The 27149-nt window shown below is 40.3% G+C and overlaps 1 protein-coding gene across 1 annotated transcript in view; it reads right to left on the bottom strand.

The window, feature by feature from the left end:
- SYK (spleen associated tyrosine kinase) overlaps positions 1-26029 on the bottom strand; it is a 48380-nt gene extending 22351 nt beyond the window's left edge. Inside the window, exons 1-3 of the mRNA XM_057385000.1 lie at positions 25646-26029; positions 9512-9958; positions 7890-8050 (exon numbers count right to left, since the gene is read on the bottom strand). Of these exons, the coding sequence (XP_057240983.1) occupies positions 7890-8050; positions 9512-9925 (575 nt within the window). The 5' untranslated portion in view covers positions 9926-9958; positions 25646-26029. The remainder of the gene's footprint in view (positions 1-7889; positions 8051-9511; positions 9959-25645) is intronic.
- Between the last annotated feature and the right edge of the window lie 1120 nt (positions 26030-27149).

Below are 27149 nucleotides of genomic sequence, written 5' to 3'. Positions count from 1 at the left end.
TTTTTTTTTTTTTTTTTTTTTTTTAATGAAAAGCCTAGATTCTCCAGCACTAAAACATTTCTTGTTTTGGTGTGCACAGAAATCTACTTACTCTCTCTTTTAATTTTTGAACAGCCCTGAAAAGAAATATAACAATGTATGCTCACTAAGTTGTTAAGAAGCTTTGTTGGTGCAACACTGGTACTCGCTCTTATATCTCAGAAAATTCCAGAAGCAAGTATTAAATTCTGCTCCTCAGCTGACCCAGTCAAGTCTGAAGTAAAACTGCTTTGGCTGAATTACTCATGCATCTACTTCTTTCAAGTAGAGTGATTCTTCTTGACTAAGATGTGAACAGGACACTGGCTAAAGAAAAAGGGAAGTAGGGTCAGTTTTTTGTTTTCTGAAACCAAAGTAACTTGCCTAAGTCTCTAAAGCAAATCGAAACACATTGTGGTTTCATGACATGCAGGTGTTTTCTCACCATGCTGATTTCCTGTGCAGACTGACCAGTGAAGAGCAACAGACTGCTATAACAAAGAGTGACTTTTCCTTTGCCTTCTTCTGACTTACTCTAAGCAACTAAAGCTTAGAAAAGTATTTTCAGAATAGAGGGCATTGTTTCTAAAACACAAACAAATGGCATTTCATTGCAATCAAACTTCTGTTCATAACAAAGCACAAATGAGACCATAAAAATGCAATGGATTGTTTCTCAGTAACAAATATCCTTCATGCTTCACATGAGGCAATGGTGGCTCCAATGCAATTTGTTCTACTGGTTCTCATTTTCAAGAGTTGTTACTCTCAYGAGAGGTGCTTAAACATTTCCTGAGAGCATGGGCACCCATGGGAGGGGACAGTCCTGATTTCAAAAGCCCTGGAACAGACCCAAACAGCTCAATCACTCTTCAGTGCAGGATTTAGGCAGAGTTCAGCTTTATAAGGTTGTATTGCATTTTGAAATATTTCCTTCTCCTAAACCCACATCTACATAACTCTGGAGCCTCTGAGGCTCACAGTCACGGAAAATTCTGTCAGGCAGCTCTATCACTGCACATCCTAAAAACACATCCATTCTAACACTTGTGATTAATCAGGGTCCAGAGGGAGCCTCGTACTCTTAGGTTATGGAGCAGGTGGGTTTTAAATGGTGGGCAGTCAACCCTAGCACGACGTAGATCCCTACAAAACACAAAACCAGGAGGTGCTACCATCTTTCCAAACATGTCTGAAGACCAGAAGTATCAAGTGCATTGACTTGACAGCCTAGGTCTTGGTTTTGGTAAACAGATCCCTTATGGAGTGACATGGATTGCCCTAAGCTGTGTTTCACAATTTCATTTTGGTTTTGWAGACTGTGGTAATGTCTGTCTAGGTTAGGCTAAGCCTCCAGAACTGCAGCTGGGTAACAGTACCCAGTTGGATGTCAACAGTTGCTGTAAAAAATACAAAGGAAAATGCTGTTCAAAATAAAAAAAAAAAATAAAAAATCAGTAAATGGAAATCAATTTGAATGGAAATGAATGTTTCACATCTTCTGTATAACCCAGGGCATTCACATCAGATTTGSGACCTTTCTTCATATATGGAACTTTCCTCCCATGAAAATTTTCAGAAGGTTGAAAAAAAAATTAAAAATTCTAAATGYACTCTCTGCTTTTAAGTGTTCTGAAATTAAGCACAGTGTTTACTGCTCTTCAATAGAATCTTGTAACAAAATAGGTATTCATTTTAAAAAGCTTTTTTTTTTTAAAATAAAAATCCCAAACTGAACATAACACCCCCCCCCCAATTTTGGCAAGGAAGGAAACCAAAGTGGTGAGATATCACTTGTTCTTCCATTTCATGCTATTGCAGAGAATCACAAATGTTTCATCTACTGAGATTAATCAGAAATATGAACAAATTCACTGAAAACAGATTTGACTAGATAGATACATTAGAGAAGTGCCAAGGTATCTAGATTTTTCATGACATAGATTTTTACAACACCAGACTAAGGAATGTAGAAATTCAAGTTGTTACCTGATGCAATGCRAAGGAAGTTTAGGTATTGATTTTATATTTCATGCAATTTGTGTTTGAATATTTTTTGAGGTTTTGGGACTGCAACGCAGATAGCAACTAATAACAATCTGGACCATCATTACAGAGGGTGTAAATAGCTATCCATTCCCTCCTTTGATATTTTCACTTGGAAGCAAAAAGAAAAAAGTCCCAACTTTTTCTGCTTTCATCTGAAAATCCAAATGATCCCTCTCTTTCTAAAGAAAAATATCCCTAAGGCTCAAAGAAATAAATGGCAATTACACCATGCCTCATTGATCGTGTTTTAAAATCAGGAGTCGCAGCATTCTGCWGTGGAGAATTATGAAGAAAATAAACGAGCAAAATGCTTGCTTTAGGAATGGTGCGAAGTTATCCTTGCTCCTGAATCCAAAGGCATGCTAAATTTTATCCTCAGCATTGCTTTGCCTTCTCAGCAATAGCAGCTTTGTTGATGCCAGAGATTTGACATTCCCCACTGCTGATGGATTTTCAGCCATTCCCTGCTTGTCTGCCCTCATGACCATCTCTCTGGCAATGCTATTAACAACATGGCTGCTCATTATCACCTCAAAGATTTGCTGCACAGGGCATATGTTTCAAGTTTGTAAGAAATGAACTTGGTGCCATCTGTAAAGAGATATATATATAGGGCAAAATGGATTGACTGTTGTCTTCATTTCTTCTCCCCTGTTCAGTAACACATTCAAAGCTGTTTCAGAAATGTCAGAACACTACAGAATTTAGGAGATATCGCAGCTTCACACTGCCGCTATCTACAACAGAACCTAAAAATTCATGTCCTGGTGAGTCTGCTGCACAGGTACAAAATACTTTCGTGAGAAGGATTGCATCACATTAGCTTATTTAGCTGACCTCACCCTGGCAACAAAACACACCATGCTCCACCAAACCCCTAACAAGCAGTTCTACTGTAGAACTGCACCAGCAACAGGGCATCTTCTTTGTACAGCTATCTCAGTCAGGGATCACAGTTTTGTTCACACCTCGGACCCGCTGCTGCTGAGGCACACTGCACAGCCTGTCTTGAGAAGCCACAGCCCTGCTGCACTGCTCTGCAAGGGGCACCTACCTGTCCCTAATAGAATGCCACTAAACAGCTCTCCCAAAGGGTCATGGGCATCATCCAGGCTGCTTTGGAGAGGGAGAGGGCACCTTCAGAAACACAATTTCTTGCCTCTATATCATTTATCTGGGAAAAAAATTATGGTCATCTACGACTAGCAAATCCTTGGCACTTTGAAGAGGAACTTCACCATTAATTAATATCCGTGAATTAAAGTCACATTTTATAGGATTGCTTTCATCTTCTATGTCAACAATATACAGTCCCTTTCATGGCTACAAAGCTAATACTGATAAAATGATTTGAAGAGTTCTCTACCAGGTCAGAAAAATGACCCAGCTCTGTATGCAGTCCAGTAGTGTCAAACTCCTAGAGGAAGGCAGTAAGATTAGTGTAAATATAGACTGCTACATGTACCAGAAACAGGATTTTTTGTCAGACAAGAAAACTCTTACAGACAACTGCACTTCAAACCTTATTATTYTGAAATACTGTCACTAATGTTAACTATTGTGATACATAAGAGACCATTTAGTTTCTAGATGTCATAGAATGCCATAATGAATATTACTGTAACTCATTATAATACTCTAAACTACTTCTGTTCTCTTTAATATTCTCATTACATACTGAAGACACTCATATGACACCAAAATAATTTTCTACTTTCTTTTCACACAACTGTTCATATTCCATATGAGCCACATACAACTATCAAAACATGCAAAAAATTTATATAGGCTAAACCGCTAATTTGCAGAATTTCCCTAATGCTGATTTTTTTAACAGTATTTCTGAATATTCTTTGTCTTCCTCCAACTTCAGAACTTTTTTTTTTTGAACACATATGCAAGATCACATTTGTATCACCTAAGTGGTCATTACCGGTGATAAGTCAAGATGTGCCAACACTCACCACATACCAGAGTTGTTTCCTATGTGAAACTACAGAGAAAACTAACTTTTCTGCTGTTTGCTCCTAGCAAAGCTATAATTTATTTTTCAACTGTTCCACACATGCTTGCACTYACATAGATAATATTAGCAATATTTTAAATATTTAATAATGCATCATTAATAAAYGATGCATTAATGATGCATTAATAAAAATACTGTCACAGTATTAATAGAAGTATTACCAATATTAATAGTTTGATCTATGYTCCCTACCAGGCAAAATGTAATAAATCTCAGAAGTTTGTTGAAAAAATCATCATCCAATATAAAACATAAAATAGTGATAATGAAGGTAAGTGRGGTTTCAGACACAAAGTTATTTTCCATTTCTCTTTATACAATTTTAGTTATTTTACTTCTATTCTATCACTATATTTTTTCTCTGAAGTTTGTGCCTAGAGTGGCAATCTAGAATAAATGTTTTTCGCAGAAGAGGTAGGTACTAGTTCCTATTTCATATAATTTCATTACAGAGTTTCTGTGTTTGGGTTTGAAAACAAAYTCTCTAACATCAAAATACATACTTCACTGACTTTTAAGCTATGATAAAAACTTTAAAAAGATCTTTGAAAATGCTCCAGTAAAACACTGTTAGCTCAGAATTTTTCCTTGGATGCATTGTAGCATTATCTCTATGATGCTATTAATGATATTTTGAGCTGCATTCAGGAAGATTTTCTACTACTTCCATATTAAATATATAAAAAAATAATTCTAGATTTGATAATCTTGTACGGCTGCAAAGCAGTGCTAAAAAAATCCAGATGATAGCTATATTATTACAAAGGCTACTGTACTGGATTTTGTTTCAAGTTAGGCAGGTCAGATGGATAGCAAATTTCTGGTGTAATGAAGTTTTGGAAGCCCTTGTTAAAAATATACAGAAAAAGTCTAGCCTTCTAATATTTACTATTTTCTCTGTGACAAACAATATTATTTTTGTCATATACAGGCATCCACTTGTGGACTTGTTAAATAATCTCTTCAAAAATCTAGCTCCTCTCTTTGTTCCCAGGTTCCAGTTCCTACCTCAACAAGTAAATAACTCTCAGATCTTGAGTATTTTAAAGTTTTACCTTTCAGTCAGCTAGTGGGCTTGAGTATCTTGACCAATGTAAGAAAAACAGTCCCTGAGTCACAAGCACAAATTCCAAGCCTTCAATCCACAGACGTGTAGAATATTCTGACAAATACTGCTGCTGTGTAAGAAAAACTATGTGATGCCTGTCCCTGAAATGTACAATCCWCTGCTCTCACACTCTGTAACAGTTTTGCTGCCACTGCTTCAGTTAGCCAGAAATTAGTGGTTTGTTTCTCAACACCAGCTGAGCAAGTCCATGTTAGCCAAACCACTGCAGAAAACAATGAACTTCTCCCAATTAAACAGTGCTTTTGTTCTTTGCAATGAGCCTCAGTCTATGGGTCTGAGAGCCAGAACAGCTCAGGAAGGTAAAATAATTTCTGGCACAAATGAACAACACATTATTTCTCTTTCTGCACCGTCTGCTGAATTGTGAGGCAGAAGAAGTTCTCTCCCTGTTTATTCCCTGAGACCATAAGAGCAAATGGCAGCTGAGTGGTTACTAAGGTCTAAAATGGCCAGACAGGAAGTCTATGCAATAACAATTAATACATCAGAATGCATTTTACAGATGTGAACAGTGATGTCCTTAATAAGAGGGACCCAAGCTAATCACACTAGCAGTTACATATTCATATTATTTATGCTGYAGTGGCACTTCTCATTGTTTAAACAAAGCCTTTAAACCTATTTTCTCCTCTATGGGTTTGTCCACCTGATATAAAAGCAGCAACATGAGTTCCGTCACAACAACATAAAATATGGATCCGTTGACATAATCAGTCCTGTAGGAGAAGATCTGAATGCTTCCCCACGACTCATTAAGCATGTCACTCCAAACTGCAGCAGAAATGCCTCCTAGGCCATCTCTAAGTAACACAGGAAAGAGCTGGGAAAATATTTCCAGTCAAAGCAGTAGGAACACTTATGGAAGATTTAAAAGGAACCAGTGTTTATGATAGAGGCTGAAAACATCAATTCTCCCAAAAAATGTCACTGCTTTACTCCAAAACCTATTCCTGTTATGAAGAAATATTAACAACTGGATCCTTTCCTCTGATGAAAAATCAGCTCCCTTATTTTTTTTTTCTCCCCCCCCACCCACCGCCTCCTCCCTTCCCCCCTTGCCTCAAAGAGAAATGCTTTGGCTACACAGAAACCACTCTGTGCCTGAGGCAAACTGGAAAACTGCCAGTTTTAATACATGATCAATGTCATGACTCAATTGATTTGGTAAGGTGTTAAAACAGAAAGCAATAATACCATGTATTTTTAGGTAAAAAAAAGGTCATTAAAGAAAGGATAGCTGTTTTTTTCAGATTATGTATCCAACAGACCTTATGTCTTAAATATCAGAAAATAAACTGTCAAAGTCACACGGCAAGGAGAAGGAGAGGATRTGTGGTAAAGCTGGGCTGTTAATCTACAAAGCAACTGTGTTCACCAAATCCTCTGAACTCCTATGCAACAGGAAGAAACCTATGGCGCCACAAATTTTTGTAACTTTTCTAACGCTTATTTTATTACAAGTTTAACAAAATCTGCATAAGATTTTTACAAGGTTTTGTTATACATGGCAACAAAAGCAACTGTGTAAATGACCCTCTGGATGCAAACCCCACCAATCGGAATACGATGTTGGAAACAGGGATGCATGGTGACTTGGGTGAGAGTGGYTATGAAACWCAAAAAATTCAAGAGCTGAGAGAAKAAAAGGGAGATCAAGAAACGAGATGTCACTACACTCAAAAGTATTTGCAGGTAAGACCTCATAGGAATACACTCTATTRGAAACAGGACTTAAAGGAGTTCCTGGTTCCTGACTGAATCATGGAAACATGCGAGGTTGCACCCACATAAGCATTCAGTACAGTACAATTATGTRTGTCAAATCAGTAAAGTGAAAGAGTTCGTACTGAAGAAGCATATTCTTCCTGCACTCGCTCATGGGGTTTCACTCTAAAGAAGCCAAAGAAGGTTGAATAGGTAGGTGATAAATTTTCCCTGAGAAATTATACAGGTCTAAGCAGTGCTTTCTTGGCCATGAATTTCAAGCTTAATTGTCTATCATTATATAAATAATTTCTGAGTGGGGGTATGGAAATGACAAAAGATTGGTTAGAACACCAAGATTTTTCAAATGAGGTTTCTTTTTTTTGTTAGAACGTTTTGTCTGGGTCTAGTTCTCACAAGATGATGGCTGTCAGTCACTATATTTTTGCTGAGAAAACAAAAGATCATCAGGCTGGGCAAATGCAGAGAGTAAGCAGCAGACAARAAATAGTGGTGTCAAGGTAGAAGCAACTAATTCTGTAGCTTAACTACAAAACAAAGCACCACCGCTGTCCCCAAGAGACCTGACAGACACAGACCCCAYGCACTGCTGACACAAGGAGTTTGTCTATGATTGTACCAGTTCAATCAGTMTGTGTTTGGGTGCAGGTGGTGAAGCTTGGACAGCGGGGTTTCAAAGGCCAGGAGCCGCCCTGGGCTGGTTCCAGCAGCCCCCAAGTGGACACCCCTGTAGGTGTTCCATGCTTTTGGTGTAGCTTCCCATCTTCAGCTAAGTGAGGGACTTGCTTCGGGCAGGAAGGATCACGTCATGTAAATCATGCCTTGTGTTCCCTCACTGTGGATGAGCCACCTTTTAGGGCATAYTCTCATTTGAGATTTATTCAAAGGWACTGCGCAGTGACACCGGAGGCAAACAGCAATACCACAGACTAATGCACTCACAGAAAYGTTCCATTGTTCCTCGATCCAATGAGGATACGGTGCTCTGACTCCTCCCGAGAGATCCTCCCATGGAACCACGGCATCTTCTCGTGGGCTGTAGTGGCAATCAGCTTCTCCAGTTGAGGCTTCTGACTAATGATGGCTTGTTCAAGAGCGTGCCCCTAGAGAGCAGTAAAAACATGGTGGAACTGTCAAACTATCTTCTGCAATAGAAACATGACAGGTAGACTCACACTCTTTTGGGACATCCAAAATCTGCACATATTTGTTGCATGTGAAGAAAAGGCCTAGTTGCTATAAAAATTTTGAATCAGAGGCCAGCATATGGTAATGTAAACACCACAAAACCAGGGTTCTCCCTTCACCTCTGAGAAAAAGAAGGAAAATTAACCAGTAAATGAAACCACTGATACATCAGGATTTAAACTTAAAATAAAGTCATATTATTATGCTAATGAGACATAGCTAAATAGAGTGTCAGTCTGAGACTTCAAACATACCTCCAAATTACATATCCTCTGGCAGTGTACTGAAATAAACTGAACATGCTTTGCACTGTTGCAGTATGTCTATGTCAAAGACATCAATGCAAATTTTCCCAGACAGAACATTCCCCATTTTAGAGTGAATTATTTAGAGTAATATTAATCTAGACACTTCTAACCTTATCTACAACCTACCATTTCTAAATTGGGCTCAGAATCTGAGGGCAACCCCCACTAGTTTAAACAGTTTTTAGCTACAGCTCATCAGTTTCTGTCTAGATTGAGTTCAGATTCATCAGAAAAGATACTGTGAGCCTCAGCAGCTATGGAAAATGTAGTATAAATTTAAGGCTTTCCCAGTTTGGAGATTGCTCCACATATTTTAGAGAGCAGAATTCATAGGGTTAATTGCTAGCAGCAAAAGAGATTAAAAACCTTGTGCAACTCCATGAGTTACCTCCATAAAGGTAATTCATGGCATCTCAAGGTGAAATAACATTTCTTTTGCAGCCTCCTACACTAGTGTTTCCAAGTTAAGACTTGTTTCCAAGTTAAGGCTTTTTCATAGTCATTCTCAGGAAAGAATCCAGTCTCTTTTCTTGCATATGAAAAATTCCTGCTTTACCCATGCAGATGTACAGGCAGTGCTCTGCACAGTAGAAATTGTTGTTTCAGGAATAAATTCTRTTTTGGACATAATCTAAATTAGCAACACAGAAACAAGGCCAGCTAAAAGGAAGACATAAAACAAGTCATCATGTCACCAATCCTGCCTGCATATCAATCCATAAAAAGAATCAGAATTAAAAGCAATGAGACAAAACATTTCTCTGTCATGTTCATTACCTCTATTAATTTTTGGTCCAAATCTGATTACATACGCTAGTGCAGTGCTAGACAAGATTATTGTGCCAGCCCAAGACATTATTGAAATTCTAAGGTTTTTAAATTTCAGGTAAACGACACTTATGGCCAAGTTAGTGAATGTACTGGAAAGAAGAAACCCCGCACTGTTAAAACTCAAACTATTATTTCATTGTGAAAAAGTACTACGTAGCAGTAGCTGGAAACAAACACTGCAATCTCATTTTCTGCTAGCTCAAAAACTACTTCATGGCAAGATCAGTCTGATTTTACCTGCAAATTCCAAGTTTGCTTGACATACTCTCTGATGAGGTTCTCTTTCAAATCTTCAAAAGGTCCTGTTTTGGGTTCAACGCCTGGTGGTCGGTTGAAAGGTTTTCTCAGCAGACAGATAAGGCCATCCGCTTCCTCTGAGTGATATTTAATGAGTTCAGCAGGACTGGCATGCGACTTGCCTCCCGCAATAGCATAGGAGCCACTCAGCTCCCTCTCAATTGTATAGTGATGAACCTTCCTTCCATGGGCCAAGGATAAGGCAAAGCCCCCCAGGTAATTTCGGCTTTGGCGGAGCAARTAGAGTCCATCACTTGCTCCTCCTTGCATCAGATACTCCTCGGCATCTTCACGYGTGATATTACCGAAGAAATATGGCAAGTGGTTAGCAGGGTTTGATGTGCCGGAAGCCATGGCTTTTCTTTTCCAAGCAGCAAAGCTGGAATACTGTGTATAAAAACAAAAAACCAGAAATATGAATGGGGGTAGAAAACAGAGAATAAACCAGTCAGATGGCAGTTCACCTGCAGTATGTTCACAGAACCACAGAACCATTCAGGCTGGAAAAGACCTCTAAGAACATCAAGTCCACACTTCAACCAGTCACCACCTTCTCAACAAGACCATGGCCCTGTCCAGTTGTTCCTTGAACATCTCCAGGGATGATGACTCCATCACCTCCCTGGGCAGAGCATTCCAACGTTTAACAACCCTTTCTGTGAAGAAATTCCTCCTGATGTCCAACCTGAACCTCCCCTGGYGCAGCTTGAGGCTATTTTGGTAATAAATTTGTTCATGATTCATATATTGAAAATTTAAACAAAAAGCCAAAACTTTAAAATGATGATTGAATTTTTATTTTTATCATGTTAGACATTTTCTATATCYCATCAGCTCTCTTTTCCCACTTCCCATCACCTTGGCTGGAAGTGGACAAAAGATCTTCTGGTCTTCTCCCACCTTTCCACACACAGGAGACACCAAAGTTGCAAAGACATTGCAACCTTACAAAACAGAGCTTTGTGCAGCACGTTGTTACTCTTGTGATCCATAACTAAAAGTTACTGGTTTAAGTTCCCACACTAATCTAGTAACATAACTTTCACTTGCTAATTAAAATAAAGTTGTAACCAAATAGAGAGAAGGCAATCCTCAGTAAATCACCACCAAACATTGATTCTTCATAAAATACTATGCAAAATGACCATTCTGACTGCACCAGGCAAAGCTTTCCCCAAATGGAATAGATTCATTCAGTAACTTAATGCAGGGCCAGAGGATTGCAATCAATAGTACAAGGGCCTTTGGGAGGCCAGTTAATAGTGTCAAAACCCAGGGTCAGGACTGGAATCAATATTATTTACGATTTTCATTGAGGTGGTGGACAGCGGGGAGWGTGCAGCCCCAGCTAGTTCACAAATAATACAAAACAGGGAGCAGTGGCTAAAACATCACTCAGTTGTGATGTTATTTAACAGGACCTGGAAAGGCYACAGAATTGGAATGAAAGGAATTTAATGAAGATCAACAAGAGGGAACATACTATGAAGCAGACTTTGCCCCCGTTGGAGTACCTGACTTGCTGGCTGGGGGGCRTCTCACAGCCTTGCAATGTCACCATGGAAGGCTGTGACAGCCTGTGACATTGATGTTTGTCAGCAAGGTCTGTGCACCCGCACCACACTGTGCCAAGCTGGGGGTGACTGTGGGAGGGTGTGGGGGCTTAGGGCTGTGGGTGTACAGCTCTTGTCCCAGTGCCCTGACACCTTGCCAGAGCCTACAGTGCTGCTCACACATCTCAGCCCCAGCCCGTGGGAKGTGGGGAGGAGATCAGTACTCTCCTCCTGCTCTCCATCCCTGCCATCTTTACCTGCCCTCCTCCAGGGTGCAGAGATGGACACAGACCAGCAGAGCCCCACATCTCTCTGCCCTGACCCAGGGCTGCAGCTGCTGCTTTCAAGCCTTCATGAAGAGCCATCAGGAGGCTTTCCCATTGCCTCCCTTCTSCCACAGCCCTCTGATGCCTCCCTGACTTTTCTACTCCCAGCACAAGGCAAGATCCATCACTCTGSATGTCTCTCTTGGTAGGATGTGGCATCAGGCCCCTAGCAAGACGTGGGGGAAAACAACTCTGCTGCAAGGGACAGTGGCATGGGCCACACACCCCAGGCAGGGCTCGAATCAGTCTCTTTCTATGTGAGAGAATATGAGAGGAAAAGGCCTCAAGCAGTACTGGGGAGGTTAAGATTGGATACCAGCAAATATTTTTTCTCTGAGGATGTTACCAAAGATTGGAACCGACTGCACAGGGAAGAGGTTGAATTGCTATCCCTGAAGGGATTTAAAGACTTACAGACTGGTGGTAAGGGACATGGTTTTGTAGTGGATTGGGTAGTGTCAGGTTTACAGTTGGACCTGATCTTAACAATCTTTCCCAACTTAAATATTTCTATGACTCTTTGATTCTATTACTCTGAAAGGAAAATACCCCCACATCGTTCTCTTTTGCTCCACTGTGCACCACACATATAACTGCTGGTTAGGAGATGAACATGCATCATCCCACCTCTGGCAAAGCCGTCCTTGAAGGCAGGCTCCAAGTCCTCAATATCACATTCAGGGATGGTGGAAGAGAACAGATTTTCTGTTAGGGTTTTAGTAAGGAAAGAATTTGGGTGCATGAATGATCGACACTGGCTCTTCACCAGCACTGCACAACTTGAAGAAAAAGACAAAATAATCTCATAATATCAATATTCCCAATGCGAGAACTGCTCAATACACTCCAGTAATATATAGTGAACAAATATCAAACAGAAAAATACCACCACAYTCTTCATCTGTAGAAATTTATTTTCATGACTTTATTTAATTGAATTTCATTTTTGCCACACTTCTAGTTTCAGACTTAAAATAATGCTAGGACCTAAAAAAGAGTAAAAACTTTATAATGAAAATAACAGCTAATAAAATAAAAGTGGGGCATGGGACAGGGTTAGAAAGGATAAATTTATCTTCCCTGACTACAAAAAAATTTTATGACTACTTAAATTTAAATTCACTTTGACTACAATGTGTTTCAGATCAGGCTACTCCTCAGAGTATTGTTTTGTCTCAGATTAATCATATATTTTCTACACACTCTTCAGGATGATTTGCCCAGAAACAAGTTCCTAAAWGAGAGGGGGGAAAAAAATCCACTGGTTGCAATTTAGATGAAATGTCAGTGATGGTATTGGTGAGGGACTGTCTTTTAAATCTTCAGAATGTTAAATGGAGAAGTTCAAAGCTCAAATAAATGGAAAGCCCACTATGTAGCAAATTTTCAAAACACAAAGAATATATCTTACTTATGGAAAGAACAGCAGCAGGATTCTTATGATCTCTTAGATTTCACAAATGATTTATTTATAACTCTTTCAGAAAACAATGGCCTGATTTATTTTTGCTAAGTAGGTTACTGTTGGCAGATTTAAGGCAAACTTTCTCTACCCCATGTTCTAATATGTGAATAATATTCAGTGCTTAGCAATGGTAGGATATGTTTGGACTCTGCAGCATCTCCTGGTCACACACAGAGCCAAATAAACAACAAAACTTTGGATAATGGTTAAAAACTCTTAATTTTGGAAGAATTTCTGAATTTGAGATGGTTGTTCTCCTTGGCTGGAAATTCAAAATCTTGCCTTCTTTTGGGAGTGTAATACCTTCTAGGATCAGTAAAGGAGTAGGAGAAAATGTTTGAATTCACAGTTTTCCCACCTCTAAATCTTTCCAGGTAACAGAGCTCCATTTTTCCAGTCAGTGCAGTTACAAATATGAGGCTGTAAAATGGAGATCAGGCCCTGTAAGGGTTGGATGTGAGGTTTTATCCTTAAGGAAGTGAGGCTGGTTACCCAAGAGAGCTGCTTGAGCATAACAGCAAAAGGGGGTCTAAAGTGCAACTCTCCCATTAGTTGTTAAATTTGACTTTTAAGGAAACTACAAATGCATGCAAATATCAGGTTTAGCCTACAAGAAAGAAAAAAACATTACGCAAATACATAGGGAAATTAGGTACCCACTTCCCCTCAGGTAGCTTCCTCATCAACTCAGTAGGGTACCCCAGACACAGCACGTCATGCATTCAAGGAAGTGAAACTGTCTCAAAACAGGTGAGAAAAACTCAGGAAAACTCACCTGGAAGGTGCTAGAAAAAAAATCTGTGCTAACCATGCTGCTACCCTTATCTTAATTCTATTTGATCTCATATTTAGAAAAGGATAAAGGGAGAATAATTGCAGTATTGAAAAGTTTTCCTAGCAAAGAGTACAATATTTCCAAAGTACAGATCTCCAAACTAACATAAAAAATTATAAATAGGAGCATAAGCCTTTCTAAAAAGACCTCTGTGGAGGGAGACTTAGGGATTTCTGATTGGTTAGTTTACTCCTCCATGGGTAAAACGACTYACGTGTGACAGAAGATTGAAAGCCATGTAATGGTGAAACAGTGTTACAAAAAAAATTCCTGATTTGAACAGCTACTTTTTTTACCTTTCCTTGTGTTTTCAAAGCAATATTCTTCAAGCAGGGCACGAAAGAAAAGAAGTAAGGTTTAGAGAAAGCATCTTTTACATGCAGAAGTATGCATCAGGCTCACCAGACAGTGCAGAATGGTGAAAATATGCTCACTGAAACAATTCGTTCTAGCACAGGGTGATATTTAAGCAGCCACAGAACTTTGTGTGTGCCACTTCCAGYTGCACACACAAAAAAACACTAATTAAAAAATATGAATATGGATTTTTTCCCTGAACTTCTTATTGAATTAAGATTCTTGGAATCCAGATGTGTGCCTCTGAGATAAGTAGCACAAGTTTTTATTAAGATACTTCTCTGCATTTCCAACTTATGCAATACACCTGTAGTGTAGTACTGTCTAAAAGGGAAAAGTGACATTCCTATTTGTTTGAGCTGCTGACCYTGCTCAGGGAAGTGCCCTTGTGAGCAGTGATGCTGAGGGTGCTGGGTCTCAGTCTGCACCTGCTGTGTCCCCAATCTCCTTCCAGCCCACAGCAACGTTTCCATCACTCACGCTTGGGCCTCCTCCTCCATGTGTTTTCTTCAGGYTCTCCAAAAAAACCTTTCCTCATACAAACACTCATCTCTGAATTCTGTAACCTTTTACTGAAAATTTAAGCTATGCTGTACCGGTTTTTGCCTTGTACTTCAGACTCTAAAAATATGCCTTCTTTCACCTSCAAAGACTTTCCCGTTATTCCACACATGCTCCTGGCCAGTGCTGACAGATACACGAAGTGTGTGTGAGTTTTTAGCAAGCTTCACTTTTATTATTTCTTCAACACTGTTCTCTTTCCGTAGCACTTCTACCAAAAATACCTGCCCCGGGTGTCAAGTTCCATGTTTTACTTTGTAACAGCTTGGTTTCAGAACCATTTTCTTTCTTGCACATATTTTTGATTCATTGCCATGCTTTTAGGATGACTAGGGCTTTTAAACAGCGAGATGTACTCTTCACCAGAAACATAGCTTAATTAAAGTCAGTCTGGGAAAAACAGGGAATTTGGTAGCTTTCAAATAGGGACTTTTGTGATAGGGGGTTCAAAAACTGGTTCTGACAATACAATCAGTGAGATTTGGGATTGTCCCATCTGGAGTGGGCTCATATTTTATCATTATTCTGAAAGTCAGTGGCCTTGCTTAGAGCACCTTTCTCAGCTTAAGAGAAAACACTATTTGCTCCTGTTCATGTAAACCCTCAGCATTCTGGAAATATCAGAACAAAAAAAAATGCCTWCTAAACAGGCAGAATTGGTATTTCAACTACGAGGTTTAGAAAAAAAAACACCATACATCTCCCCTCCCGTATCAAGGAGTCATTCATAAAAAGAACTRAAAAGAAATATCACAAACACATCTGAAATTATCATTAGCTTAAAAGAAAATGTGATTAAAAAATATTTTTCTATAGATTTACTTTCTGGAATCACCTTAATCAATACTGTGGACAGAGAAATGGTTTTTTCTCCACTGAAACATGCCAGAAATGCTCTCATTTACTCTAAATTGCATCTGACATTCTGATATCATCAGACTACTCCAGGCACCATAGCTATTGAAACATTTCCTGAGGAAAAACTACTTGACCTGTCAACACAATTACTGCCCTATTATAAGGCAAACAGATGCTTAAAAAAAGCACCRCAGCATTTGTGTTCTGCTCAGGGCTTTTCTTTACAAGCTTCTCTACTGAGCTCATGGAGGAGCATTCATCACTAAAAAAGCATTCTTCGCTGATGGTAGGAATCTACTGTCTCTCTTACACAGCACATTTCTTTTGGGASATTCTTTGGTAATTCCTTCCTCTAATTGTTTTCCTTTAATGAGGTTTTTCTGCTTTGATCTTTTAAAAAGGTCAGAATACAACTGAGAAAGAAAAAAAAAACCTGAAGTGTTTGTGTATACAGTAATTCTTTCCCTGTAAGTACAAACCCTATGATTTTTGCACATATTAAAAATAAAAATAAAAATAAACAACCAAAACCACCCAAACCCAAAACAAATACATGTCTCCTTTTTGAAAAAGAAATCCCAAAGCCACTTGCTCAAAAACACGAACATTCTCTTCTACATTCTTGTCATGCTCTATTAGTCATTCTCTTACCTCCTTTTCCACTCAGACACTGTCACAAAAGCAAACACTGCCTCTTGCTAAACATGTCTCCTGTCAAAGCAAGCATTTCAGTCTTAAAAGGGTGGCATGATTTGTGTGGAAGCCTGCTCCCTTTTGGACAAAGCACTCATCTGTTGTTGGTCCCTATTAATTCTTCCTAATAAGCAGTGGAACCACTGGGATGAACTATATCTGAAGGAAAGCATTCAAGATACTGCAGGCTGACCCTTCTCCGATCCCCCACTTTCCTGCTGTGACAAGATGGGAACAAACTTCTTTGGGCACAGACAGACCTTCAGCAAGACCAGCTGTGGCTCTGGAGTGATTGCAGAACAGTAGAGGCATGACCGTCTCCTCCCAAAGCTGGCAAAAACCCCAAAAYAAACCAAAACAGTTTTGGGGTGCGGCTACAAAAGTCTTACTCAGGGAGCCCCAAATATATCTCTTCAGGAACTACTAAGCTTAGCTACAGTTTTTTTATATATGTAAATTTCCTTTATGGCTTTTTATTTTTTGTTGGGTTTTTTTTTGTTTTGTTTTTTTCTTTTTTTTTATTTCAAATAAGTATTTCCCTTCCAGAAATACCGTAAAAAGTAAAACCCTCTATGTACAACAGAGCCGACCATGACTGCACAAAGGGAGCTGTGAAATGAGCTTATAAAGCCAGCAGAAACATGTGAAAAGCAAAACAAAACCAAAAAAATGATAATCTTTCTTTCAAGGAGAGTGACTAAAAAGAGATAGAATTGTCTAGTCAATGGCCTGCATATTTTCAGGTTCAAAGTCACAGTGACAGCATAGTATGTTTCCAGGTGGAATATATTTTCACTTTTGCAGAAGAGTTTTTACAGAGACAGCAAAAACAAAAYTGTTCTGGACAAGATAGTGATAGCACAGCAAAACTAAGACACATCTAACTATCACTAAATTTCACCCTGACCCCAAATTACTCCAAAATTGTTTTTCAAGGGTCACTACTGTCTATCATTTTTCACAATTCAAAAAGAAGTTGCTAGACAAATGAGATCTATCAGATCTATCTAGAATGTTATACTAACAATGATGTTGATTCAAAATATTTCTCCTTGTTCAGGAAGGCAAAACTTGGAATATCTTTACAGTTTCCAAATACATAGAGTATACAGAAGAGTGCCTTGGGCACAGAGCCAGTGATACTGTTAATTTTTATTGCCATGAGAACTGAGAAACGCTGGCTTCATTCTGAAGGATCAGGGTCCAAGTGTGGATGGATCCACAACCCATAACTTTGTTTTTCATCCCTTGTGACAAATTTTCAGCAATTTCATTGTACACAAGGTATCTCAGAACCAAAGCATCATCAGTTCTAGAAGGAAGCTATTACAATCAAACAGAAGGTAGAAAAAAGCACAAAAAACCCAAAAAAACAAAAAAAACCCCCAAAAAACCAACAACCCAAACCAGGAGAAATTAAACTTTGTTACAGCAGTCTTGAAATTTTATAGCCTTACAAAACTAAGAAAAAATGCCATGTTTCATTCAAAATTTTGGATGAAGACCACTCTGGTTTTACTGGTTGGCAGACCCAAAAGATGAGTATATTTTATGTTCTAGTAACATTGTTTAAATTTTTTAAAAACTATTGTTGCAGGCTGACATTTCCAAAGCTATCATGAAGGTATGAACTCCCCGCTTTGTGCAGCTGTGTCTCCACTTAGTTCCAAGTCTGGAGGCTACAGATGTAGAAATTATCTCATTTTCTTAGCCATGAATATTAGCCTTCACTTATTGTTGGCAAACCACAAGGCAAGAACACTTGGGACCCCATTATACGTCATTAATTTATCTGAAATATATCGGTCTATCTTCAGAATTGCTAAAATCTTTGCTCAATAGATGCCTCAATGGACTGGCCCCATGAGTCAGAGTGGCAAAACTAGGCAGGTTCCTCTTTCAGACCAAGGTTATTTTGTCATCTGAAACAGTCTGCAGTATCCTGCTTTATATATAACATACAGAAATTATTGCAGGAACAAAAATAACTTGCCTTCATACTCCTAGAATAGACAAGCTTCTACAAAACCAAGCTTTCTCAGTGCCACTTTCTAGAGTCTGTAAAAACCATGCCATGCTACCTTATTTTTCAAAAAGCTTCTGCTAGGAGCACAGGCCAGGTAAATGTTCTGTTATAGACACACTGCAAGCATCAATGGTTCATCTCTCACTGGCAATTATACTCAGAAAGAATTCACACCCACAGAGGTGTGGAAGAAAGGCCAAACATTTTTGGTTTTTTGAAAGGAAGATGTTGATACTTGCTCACACAGCCAGAGTKACAACATTAAAGAGCAGTTGCTGAAAATCTATGTAATAATTAGAATTATAGAGCCATCCACAACTTCCCTGGGCAATCAGTTCAAGTGCCTCAACACCTCCACGGAGAAGAATTTTTAATTTAACAATATTTTTGTTAGGAGAAAAAGGAATGCTTCTCTTGAAAAATACTACTGTCCAACAATTGCACCAGCTCTTCCTGACAAGGTTTTATGAGGACACGCACATCATAAAAGACAAACTGCATTGCAAAAGAGACTTCACAACAATTAGTGCATCAGTCAATCAGCCATCCAGAAAAGATTAAGTCTGCTTCTCTCACCATATCAGCCTGCAACACCAGAACAAGCAGCACAGATAAAACTTATTTCTCTTTGGTATAAAGAGAGAATTAAACAGTCTCTTAGCAGGCAGGAACACATTTTAGCCTGSAAACAAACTGAAACTTAACCTCTCCCCTCACAAAACATAGAATGTGCCAGAAACATTACACATGAGACCTTTCCTCCCCTCCTGCAAAGTAAGCTCATTTGCAACCCCTGGACCAATGAAATACTCTTGACAAGGYGAATTTGTCACTCTGGGCAGAGAGAGGATGCACCTGGCCCCAGCGTGTTCTGGGCCAATAGGCAGTATTTATTTCCCTATCTCTTGCATGACAAACAGCTCACAGTCAGGCTSCTCTCTTCATGGTGTGTCATGCTTTGCACAGCATCAGTGGTCACATCGCTAACTGGTCCATTGGCAATTGCCACAATGAATGGCTGCTACATGTGGATGACAAAAAGCCTCCTCCATTTGATCAAACTTGTCCCCTGAGAGCTGGAGGCAGCTGGATTTCACACCAGGAACCTAACAGCCTCAACACAGCCCTGCTTCCAAGTGAACACAGCTCTGCTGCATCTGCTCAGAAAGCATGTTCCAGYGCCTTTGAGTTCACCCATCCCTCACAGGATGTTTTTCCTGCACTTCTGTGCACAGAAATAGCTGCTGACCAGATCTGTGATGCGTTCACTGGATGACAATTATCACACAGTTGCTCAGGGCACCTGAGGCAGAGTGAGATTTCTTGCTCACTGTGCCTGATAACTGGGGACAGAAGGGTTACCCAAAGCCTCCCTTAATGACAGCTTCAATTCTGGGGTCAGAACTGTTCAGCACAGTGCTCTTCTGCTTGATACTTATTTTAAATAAGTGATCATTTTCACGTCACAGCAGCAACTTGCTCCACTGATTCAAAAGACAGCTAATCCCATTACCCAATTTGCAAAAACAATCTTTACTTAAACATCTTGCTTGCTTTACTAACCCTTGAGCAAAACACTGTGAACTCATATGAGTTTTATGAAATGCAGCAATGAAATCCATAATTTTATGCCAAAGYTGACAATATTAATGCTGCCTCCTTTGCTTAAAATTCCCTGCATTTCATTCAGACATTGAACAACTTGGTCTAATAAAAGGTGTCCCTGCCCATGGTAGAGCAGTTGGAGCTCAATGATCTTTAAGGTCCCTTCTAATCCAGAATGTTGTGTGATTCTATGATCTCAAAGATTATCACCTTGACAAAATCTTAGGTTTGGGTTTTTTTTTTTTTTGCAGAGAGTGAACTTCTTGATTCAAATTATCAAATTTGGTCTGAGTATCCCAGAGTAGGAGCTTACCCAGAAGCAATTGCTTAATATAAATGTACCAGCTTTTCCTTTTCTTTCTTTTGTTGTCTCCAAACAAAATGATGAAAAGTTCTTTTTTCCAGTAGAAATTTTTCTGTAATGAACTTCACAAGAATTTAAGGGGAGGAAAGTTGTCTTTATGGCAGATTTCTAACCTCAGTTTATGAATCTACACTAAGAAATCAACTTTTCCGGCAAACCTATGAAAGAATTAAAAAAAAATCAATAAATCAATTTTGTAAAAAAAAATGTAGACATTGTTTTTAACTCCACCAATTTTGAAATCGATTGTAGAATTTTTTAAAGCAGAACTATGCACTCAGTGGTCAGCAGCAACACACATTTTAGCATTTTAGATTTAGCATCCCTGTTCTCAGTCACAGTGGCTGTAGCTGAGACACATAGTGCCTCTATATATTCTGGATTCTATTTGTTCTATGTGCTCTGGTCTTGGAATTTTTATGGTTTCTTCCTCTTCTCCTCCCCCTCCCATTAATTGATTTCATTATTTTATACAAATGAGGGAAAAAGTAAGAGAAAGTCTATCCAARAGGATAGGAATAAGCTGTAGCTGATGCATTTAATGGTAACCCCTGACCCATTTTAATGAATCTTTTGTTTAACATAAGGATATATGATACTAAAATATTGAAGCAATTGTTGTTTCCTTGGTACATATCCTACCTTTAACATTTCCTGCATGTGTTTTCTCTAGTTGTCTCCAATCACAATGATGTTTTCTGTCAATTTCAATTCCACCCTTRGCCTAGACATTGCCCCGGGGATTTACAGGGCTAGACCTACATACTACCATCCCAAAAGTCCTGCYTCTTTATCAAAGCTTTTAGCACCTCACATCTTACTTCTATGCCTTGTCAKTGTGGAAAGATTCCTTCTGTTGCTGTTTTCCATTTTGAAAAGAGAAGCTGTTGGAATTATTTCTGGACATTTTATCGATTCAAGACACCTGAAAATCCCTATGTTTGGAAGAACACTGTCTCAAARCAAATGAGGACAAAACTGGAAAAATTACAAGAGTGGTCCTAGCTGGTGAACCAGAACATTCCAACATCAGTTTATTACACACTGTGATTGTGAAACTGGACCAGCTATCTGTATAGTATTCCTGTATGCTGGCTAATTAGCTTCTAGCACATGTTAATTTTTCATTAGTTTCTCTGGCAAGTTGTACAAAGAGAAGTCTTGGTGTATTTAGCATATCATAGAATCATAGGCTGGCTTGTGTTGGGGGGACCTTCAAGATCAACTGGATTCAATCCTCCTGTCATGGGGAGAAAAACCTTTCACTAGACCAGATTTGCTCAGAGGTCCATCCTGGGGAGCCAGMCCCAGCCTGTCCTTGAACACTTCCAGGGATGAGTTCATATAAAAATATCATCTACAGCTTCCCTGGGCAAACTATTCCAGTGCTTCAACACTCTCACAGTAAGGAAATCCTACCTCATAGCTAATCTAAACTCAATTTTAAGTCATTCTACCTTGTCATGTCACTACACACTCTGGGATCCCTTCAGGTACCGGAAGGCTGCAATTAGGTCATCCCAAAGCCCTCTCTTTTCCACACTGAGCAATCGAAATTCTCTCAGTCTTTCCTCACAGAAGAGTGCTTCATCCATCTGATCATCTTGGTGACCTCCTCTGGACTSACTCCAACAGGTCCCTGTCCCTCCTGTGCTGGGCCCCCAGAGCTGGGTGCAGTGTTCCAGGTGGGGTCYCAGCAGAGCAGAGCAGAGCAGAGGGGCACAATCCCCTCCCTCCCCTGCTGCCCACGCTGCTTTGGATGCAGCCCAGGACACGTTTGGCTCTCTGGGCTGGCAGTGCCATGGCCGGGTCATGTCCAGCCTCTCACCCACAACACCCCCAAGTCCTTCCCACAGGGCTGCTCTGATCTGTCCATCCCCAGCCTGTGCTGGGACCGGGGGTTGCTCTGACCCAGGTGCAGGATTTTACACTTGGACTTGTTAAATCTCCTGAGGTTTCCATGGACCCAGCTTTTGAGCTCTTCCAGGTCCCTCTGTGTGACATCCCATTCCTCAGTGTGTCAACRGCATATCACAGTTTGGTGTCATCTAAAAATTTTGTAAGGGTGTACTTGATCCCATTGTCTGTATCATTAATGAAGATATTAAGTAGCACTGGTCCCAATCTCTTTACTACATTAGGATCCCTGTAATCCCTGTGATCTTTGCCCCTTCTTTCATTTTTAGAAAAGCCACTTTTTGRGAAGTGGTCATTTAATCACTGTACACAAAGGTACAGGAAGTTATAATCTAATTTTAAACTTGGAATGTAAAGACAAACTACAAAATTGTGTTTTATTTCTTWGAGGCAGGTGATATTTTTGTGTCAAACATGAAGTTTATTTATTAATTACCGTTTCCTACAGCAAATCCTGGAATTGTTTATTATTGGTTCAGGAGCACACAGGCTCTTTCACRCTTCTTGCACTTGCAATGCTGATGTTTTCCAATCACCCCAACAAGCAATGCAGAAGTCAGAGGGAAATGTTTTCTTCCTCTTAATTGTATGCCTCCACATTATGCTGTGTCATGTAGTTAAAAGCCAAACAATATCAGCTATGTACCCTTATCAGCTGCTGGAACCTTAAAATGAAGTGCAAATACTAACTGAGAGCTTTGTGATCAAATTATTTTACTGTGACTCAAATAAATATTAATAATTGTGTATTATATTCTATACTGCATAAAAGATTAGGGAAGGATACTGCAATGCCCAAGGTTCCTTTTTCTCACATGAGTGGTTGAAAAGCTTAAACCAACTGCAGAAATTAATAATATTATTCTGTAAAAGTAGTGCAGATATTAAGAACCAATTTTTGTAAAAGCATTTCTACAAATGCCAGCTAAGAAATAAAGTGAGCTGCCCTCTCCTCCTGCACCAAAATTTTCTTTTTTTGTCAAATGCAAGCAAAACTACTGCTAAGCTAAAACTACAAAATTGTTTCCCTACAATGAAGTGAGATTTTATTTTTTCTTAAATAAGAAATTAAGAAGATGATACTGTAAATCCTTGCAAGACATGAAGCTTTCATTCTTATCATTGAACCTTACTCATGACACCCACAAACACCTGCACGTCCATCTTCAGCTTTTTAACAGATACATTGAGTGGTACAAGTGCTCTTGCCCCAGTGAACAAACTCACTTAAGCATTTGTTTACACTGAAGTAAAAAAAGTAGTTTTTTGAAGTATCTGTTTATGTTAACCACAAAATAACAGATTATAAGACTCCTTTGGAATGATTTGTCTGTGACTCTTACTCACATTCATTGATAACTTCTGTATTCCTTGTAATTATGATACAAACCCCGACAAGTTCCCCTTTTCCGCTGTTCTATTCTGGAGCTAGACACATTCAACTGATGGCAGATTCTGGCACAGTCTGTGTAATGTGTGCACAACAGATCTTGAGGCACTGATCCAAATGTCTACAAAGATGGAAAAAGGATSATACTACCTAGAATTTTCAGTAGATCCAGATGCAAGAAGAATTTCTTACAGTCACAGTATTCAAACCAGGAATGGCAACAGACTCATTGTTTTTTTGACTCTTTATATCTTGAAAAAAGGATTAGGAAGGAAAAATGTAAGTGTAAATTGAAAAAAAAAAAAAAAAAAGGAGAAAATGATCATAGAGAGACCATGACTTCTGACCAAAACATAAATTTCAGAAGTGATTTCTCCCACTTCCAATACTTCTGTCATAAAAGATCCAAAAGAAGAAAGGATAAGCAACCTAGAAAATGACTTTTTTTTTTTTTTGTCATTTGTATCTTCAAAGGTGCTTAAAATAAGCTTGTAATTTCACCACTGGTCTTCTAAACTGTTGTTTAGTGTTCAACATAAACCACTAGCTACTTCTAAAAATAAGTTTCTTTTTGTCTTCCTGTGACTTCGGATCTAATTCTGCTCTTGTATCAGAATTGCAACAATGTGCAAAAGGGAAAGCTATACAGTTCACCCTTGCTTTGGCAGAGGACTAATATTTTTTGACTGAAACAAAACCAGAACATGTCAATAGAAATTCTTATGGCATTTTGCAGTTATTTCAAGTGATTGTGAAAACAAAAACAATTAYATACTTTTATCTATTTCAGCCAATTTTTAAGAAACATAGCTGATTTTGAAACCTTTAGTTCCAATATACATATCTAYGACTATAATCTTTCTCCCCTATAAGATAACTGTCACAATATAAAGAACATTCAAACTTCCTTATTTATCTCTCAATGTTCAACAGAGGGATGAAAAAAAAAAAAAAAAAAAAACCAAAAAAAAAAAGAAGTTGCAGTTCCTCTAAGTGGACTGCCTCAATTTGTACTGCTACAATCCATGGCCTTCAAGCTTGTAAAAACACAAAGCTCTGCATGATGAAACTGTATGCGTCTGTACGGGATGACTATGTCCATGGATTACTCTGTGGATTTAACCCAAGGACTCAGAAGATCTAAGCTACCATGGATAAAAAGAGCATGAAAGAAAACTAAAAGAAAAGAACATTTAAAAAAAAAAAATATAAACTGTTACTGCCCTAAAGAAGAATAATTTCGTTTAAAATTTGTTTTAAATATTTATATTAGAATAGTCCATGTAACTTGGCCAGACTGGGACTTCACTTGCCACTCTTCTAACAGATTGTTTCACCTAACGAAAGTATTGTTTAACTTTGTCCAAAATAACAACACTTCAAACTAATCTAGGACAGCTACAAGATACAGTGCATGTAGTACAGTGCTGACAAATAATGCTGGCAGAACACAAAACGAAGAGGATTTACTCTGGCACCARGCTTGTAGAATGAACTACTTTCAGCAGTTCTTGTGAAAGAATAACCACAGTTGTTTTCTTGGAAACAAAATAGGGAAGTCTGGTAAGAAAACCCRGGTTTTTAAAGATATTTTGTCAGGCATAAAGCTTTCACAGGCTATGCACCGTTCAGACAGTAACCCTACTTTTGTGTACACTGGGCTTTGTTGAAAACCTGCCGCCACAATAATGTCTCGAGGTAATGCAAGAYCACTTTTTCTTTTACACTTAAGTTTTAGATTAAAAATCCTGAGCCGCTGGACTAGCGGAATTTATTTTGCAAAGCACTGCAATACAGGAAGGTTTCAGGCTGGTGGTGCGTTTCCAGCCGCCCGTTCCCTCGCCAAGGCGCAAGTACCGGCCGCTCCGACACAAGTGCCCCTCTCTGCCACTGCTCCTTAGGATTCTCCTGTGTCCCAAGCGCTTCACCCTCCTCCCGCCCGCGGCTGAGGCTCCGGCGCTCCTTTCTGCCGCAGCCCCGACACCCCGATCCCGCCGCGGGGGCAGCAGCGCCGCCCGGCCCCACGGCCCCGGCCCGGGCGCGGCGCTGGCGGGGAAGGGGCGGTGGCTCCGGACCGGCCGCCCTCCGCACTGCCCGTGCTGGCGGCCCGGGGCCGCTACTCACCGCTGCCTGGGGTCACTGGGCTCCACCGCTTGTCCCGCCGCCAGCAGGGAGGCAGCCCTCGGGCGGCCGTGCCGAGCCGTGCCGTGCCGAGCCGAGCCGGGGTGCGGCCGGGAGCGGGGCTGGACCCTCTCAGCGCCGCCGGATCCGCCGCTTCCTCGTTTTCGCTCGTAGCGGCGGCCACTTCCTCAGCGCGGTGTGGGCGAGCGCTCCCTCCTCTTCAGCGGGCGCGGCCGTGCCCCTGGACCCCTCTTTCGGGAGGCGGCCCCGGCGACACAGCGTCCGGCCGGGCACGGCTGCAGCCCCCGGAGCCGCCGGCGTCGCCTCTCCCGCGGTCTGGTGGCTCCAGACCGTCCGTCCCCTCCGGAGCCCGCGGCACGGGCTGCTCGGGATGCTGTGACGTGGGTCCCTTGGTGTCGCTGACGCGGCTGGCCCCGGGACCCCGCGGTGCCAGCTCTCTTTGGGACCCCTGGTCTGGATTTCTGGGAGCGGCGGCGTTGCCTCGTGGGCATCTGGCTTTGGGAGGGGGACGTGTCGCTGCTCAGCGCCGCGCTGGGGACAGAGGATGGAAGGGTGCGAATAGCCGGCTTCTCAGGAGGGAAAAACGAGTGTGTGCACACGAGTTGTGACTTGGTGAATGTTCCGGAATATTGAAGTTCTGTGTCTTTTGATGTTTTGTGTGTACTTCGCTGAGGAAAGGACTCTTAGAGGGTTTCTTTTGGGAGCAACCAGGGCACCTGCCATCACACAATATYACTCTTCCTGTTAGATTTCGCACAAAAAAAAACTTCCCGTATTTTGATCAAACATTTGTAGTGACTTCAATTGTGAAGGAGACTCCAGTGTACCCAGACACTTAGGTTGAATGAAAGATTTTCTTCAAGTCCACTTCTGCACCCTGTGCGATGGAATCAATTCCCTTGGTAGATGAGACCACACAGCCCAAAAGTGTCACTGTCCTTTGCCAGGGACTGCCCAGGGACAACTGCTCTTGATGTGGGTCATACGGTACTGATGAGTGGCACGAAGGGCCTTGGGTGAGGCCTGAGTGGGCAGGTCTTCTTCAGTGATGACTGTGTGGAGTGACACAGTGTGGTGTCCCGTGATGGGCAGTGCTTGCAGCAGGAAAAGTCCACTTCCTTCTTCCCCATAGTAAATTGATTTTACCACTAATGTGGGATATAGGCAATATTTTCAGTGTYAAAACACTGTCTCTCTTTCCTTACTGCAAAATGGACAGTACACCCACCTGATATTCAACAGTTGCCAGAGTACAAAGCTCTCCCATCTCATGCCAGTTAAGAAGGTTTTGGTTCATTTCAGTGAGAGTTTTGTAATTGCAGTAATGGCAGTACATTTCTTATTGGCACTGTCTACCTGTTTTGATGGCATTGTTCTTTTCCTGTCAACATCCAAGTCTGAACAGCTCTGCAGCAAATAGCTTTTGTAAAGTCATTATTGGACTATTTTTGGTTTTTAAGGAGAAGYCTTATCTTAAATTGATGAA

This window comes from Malurus melanocephalus, unplaced genomic scaffold, assembly GCF_030028575.1.
Source record: "Malurus melanocephalus ecotype Western Australia unplaced genomic scaffold, MMel_1.1 scaffold_15, whole genome shotgun sequence".
In the NCBI taxonomy this organism is placed as follows: Eukaryota; Metazoa; Chordata; class Aves; order Passeriformes; family Maluridae; genus Malurus; species Malurus melanocephalus.
The sequence above is the reverse complement of the archived record's forward strand: the minus strand, read 5'-3'. Positions and strand labels throughout refer to the sequence as shown.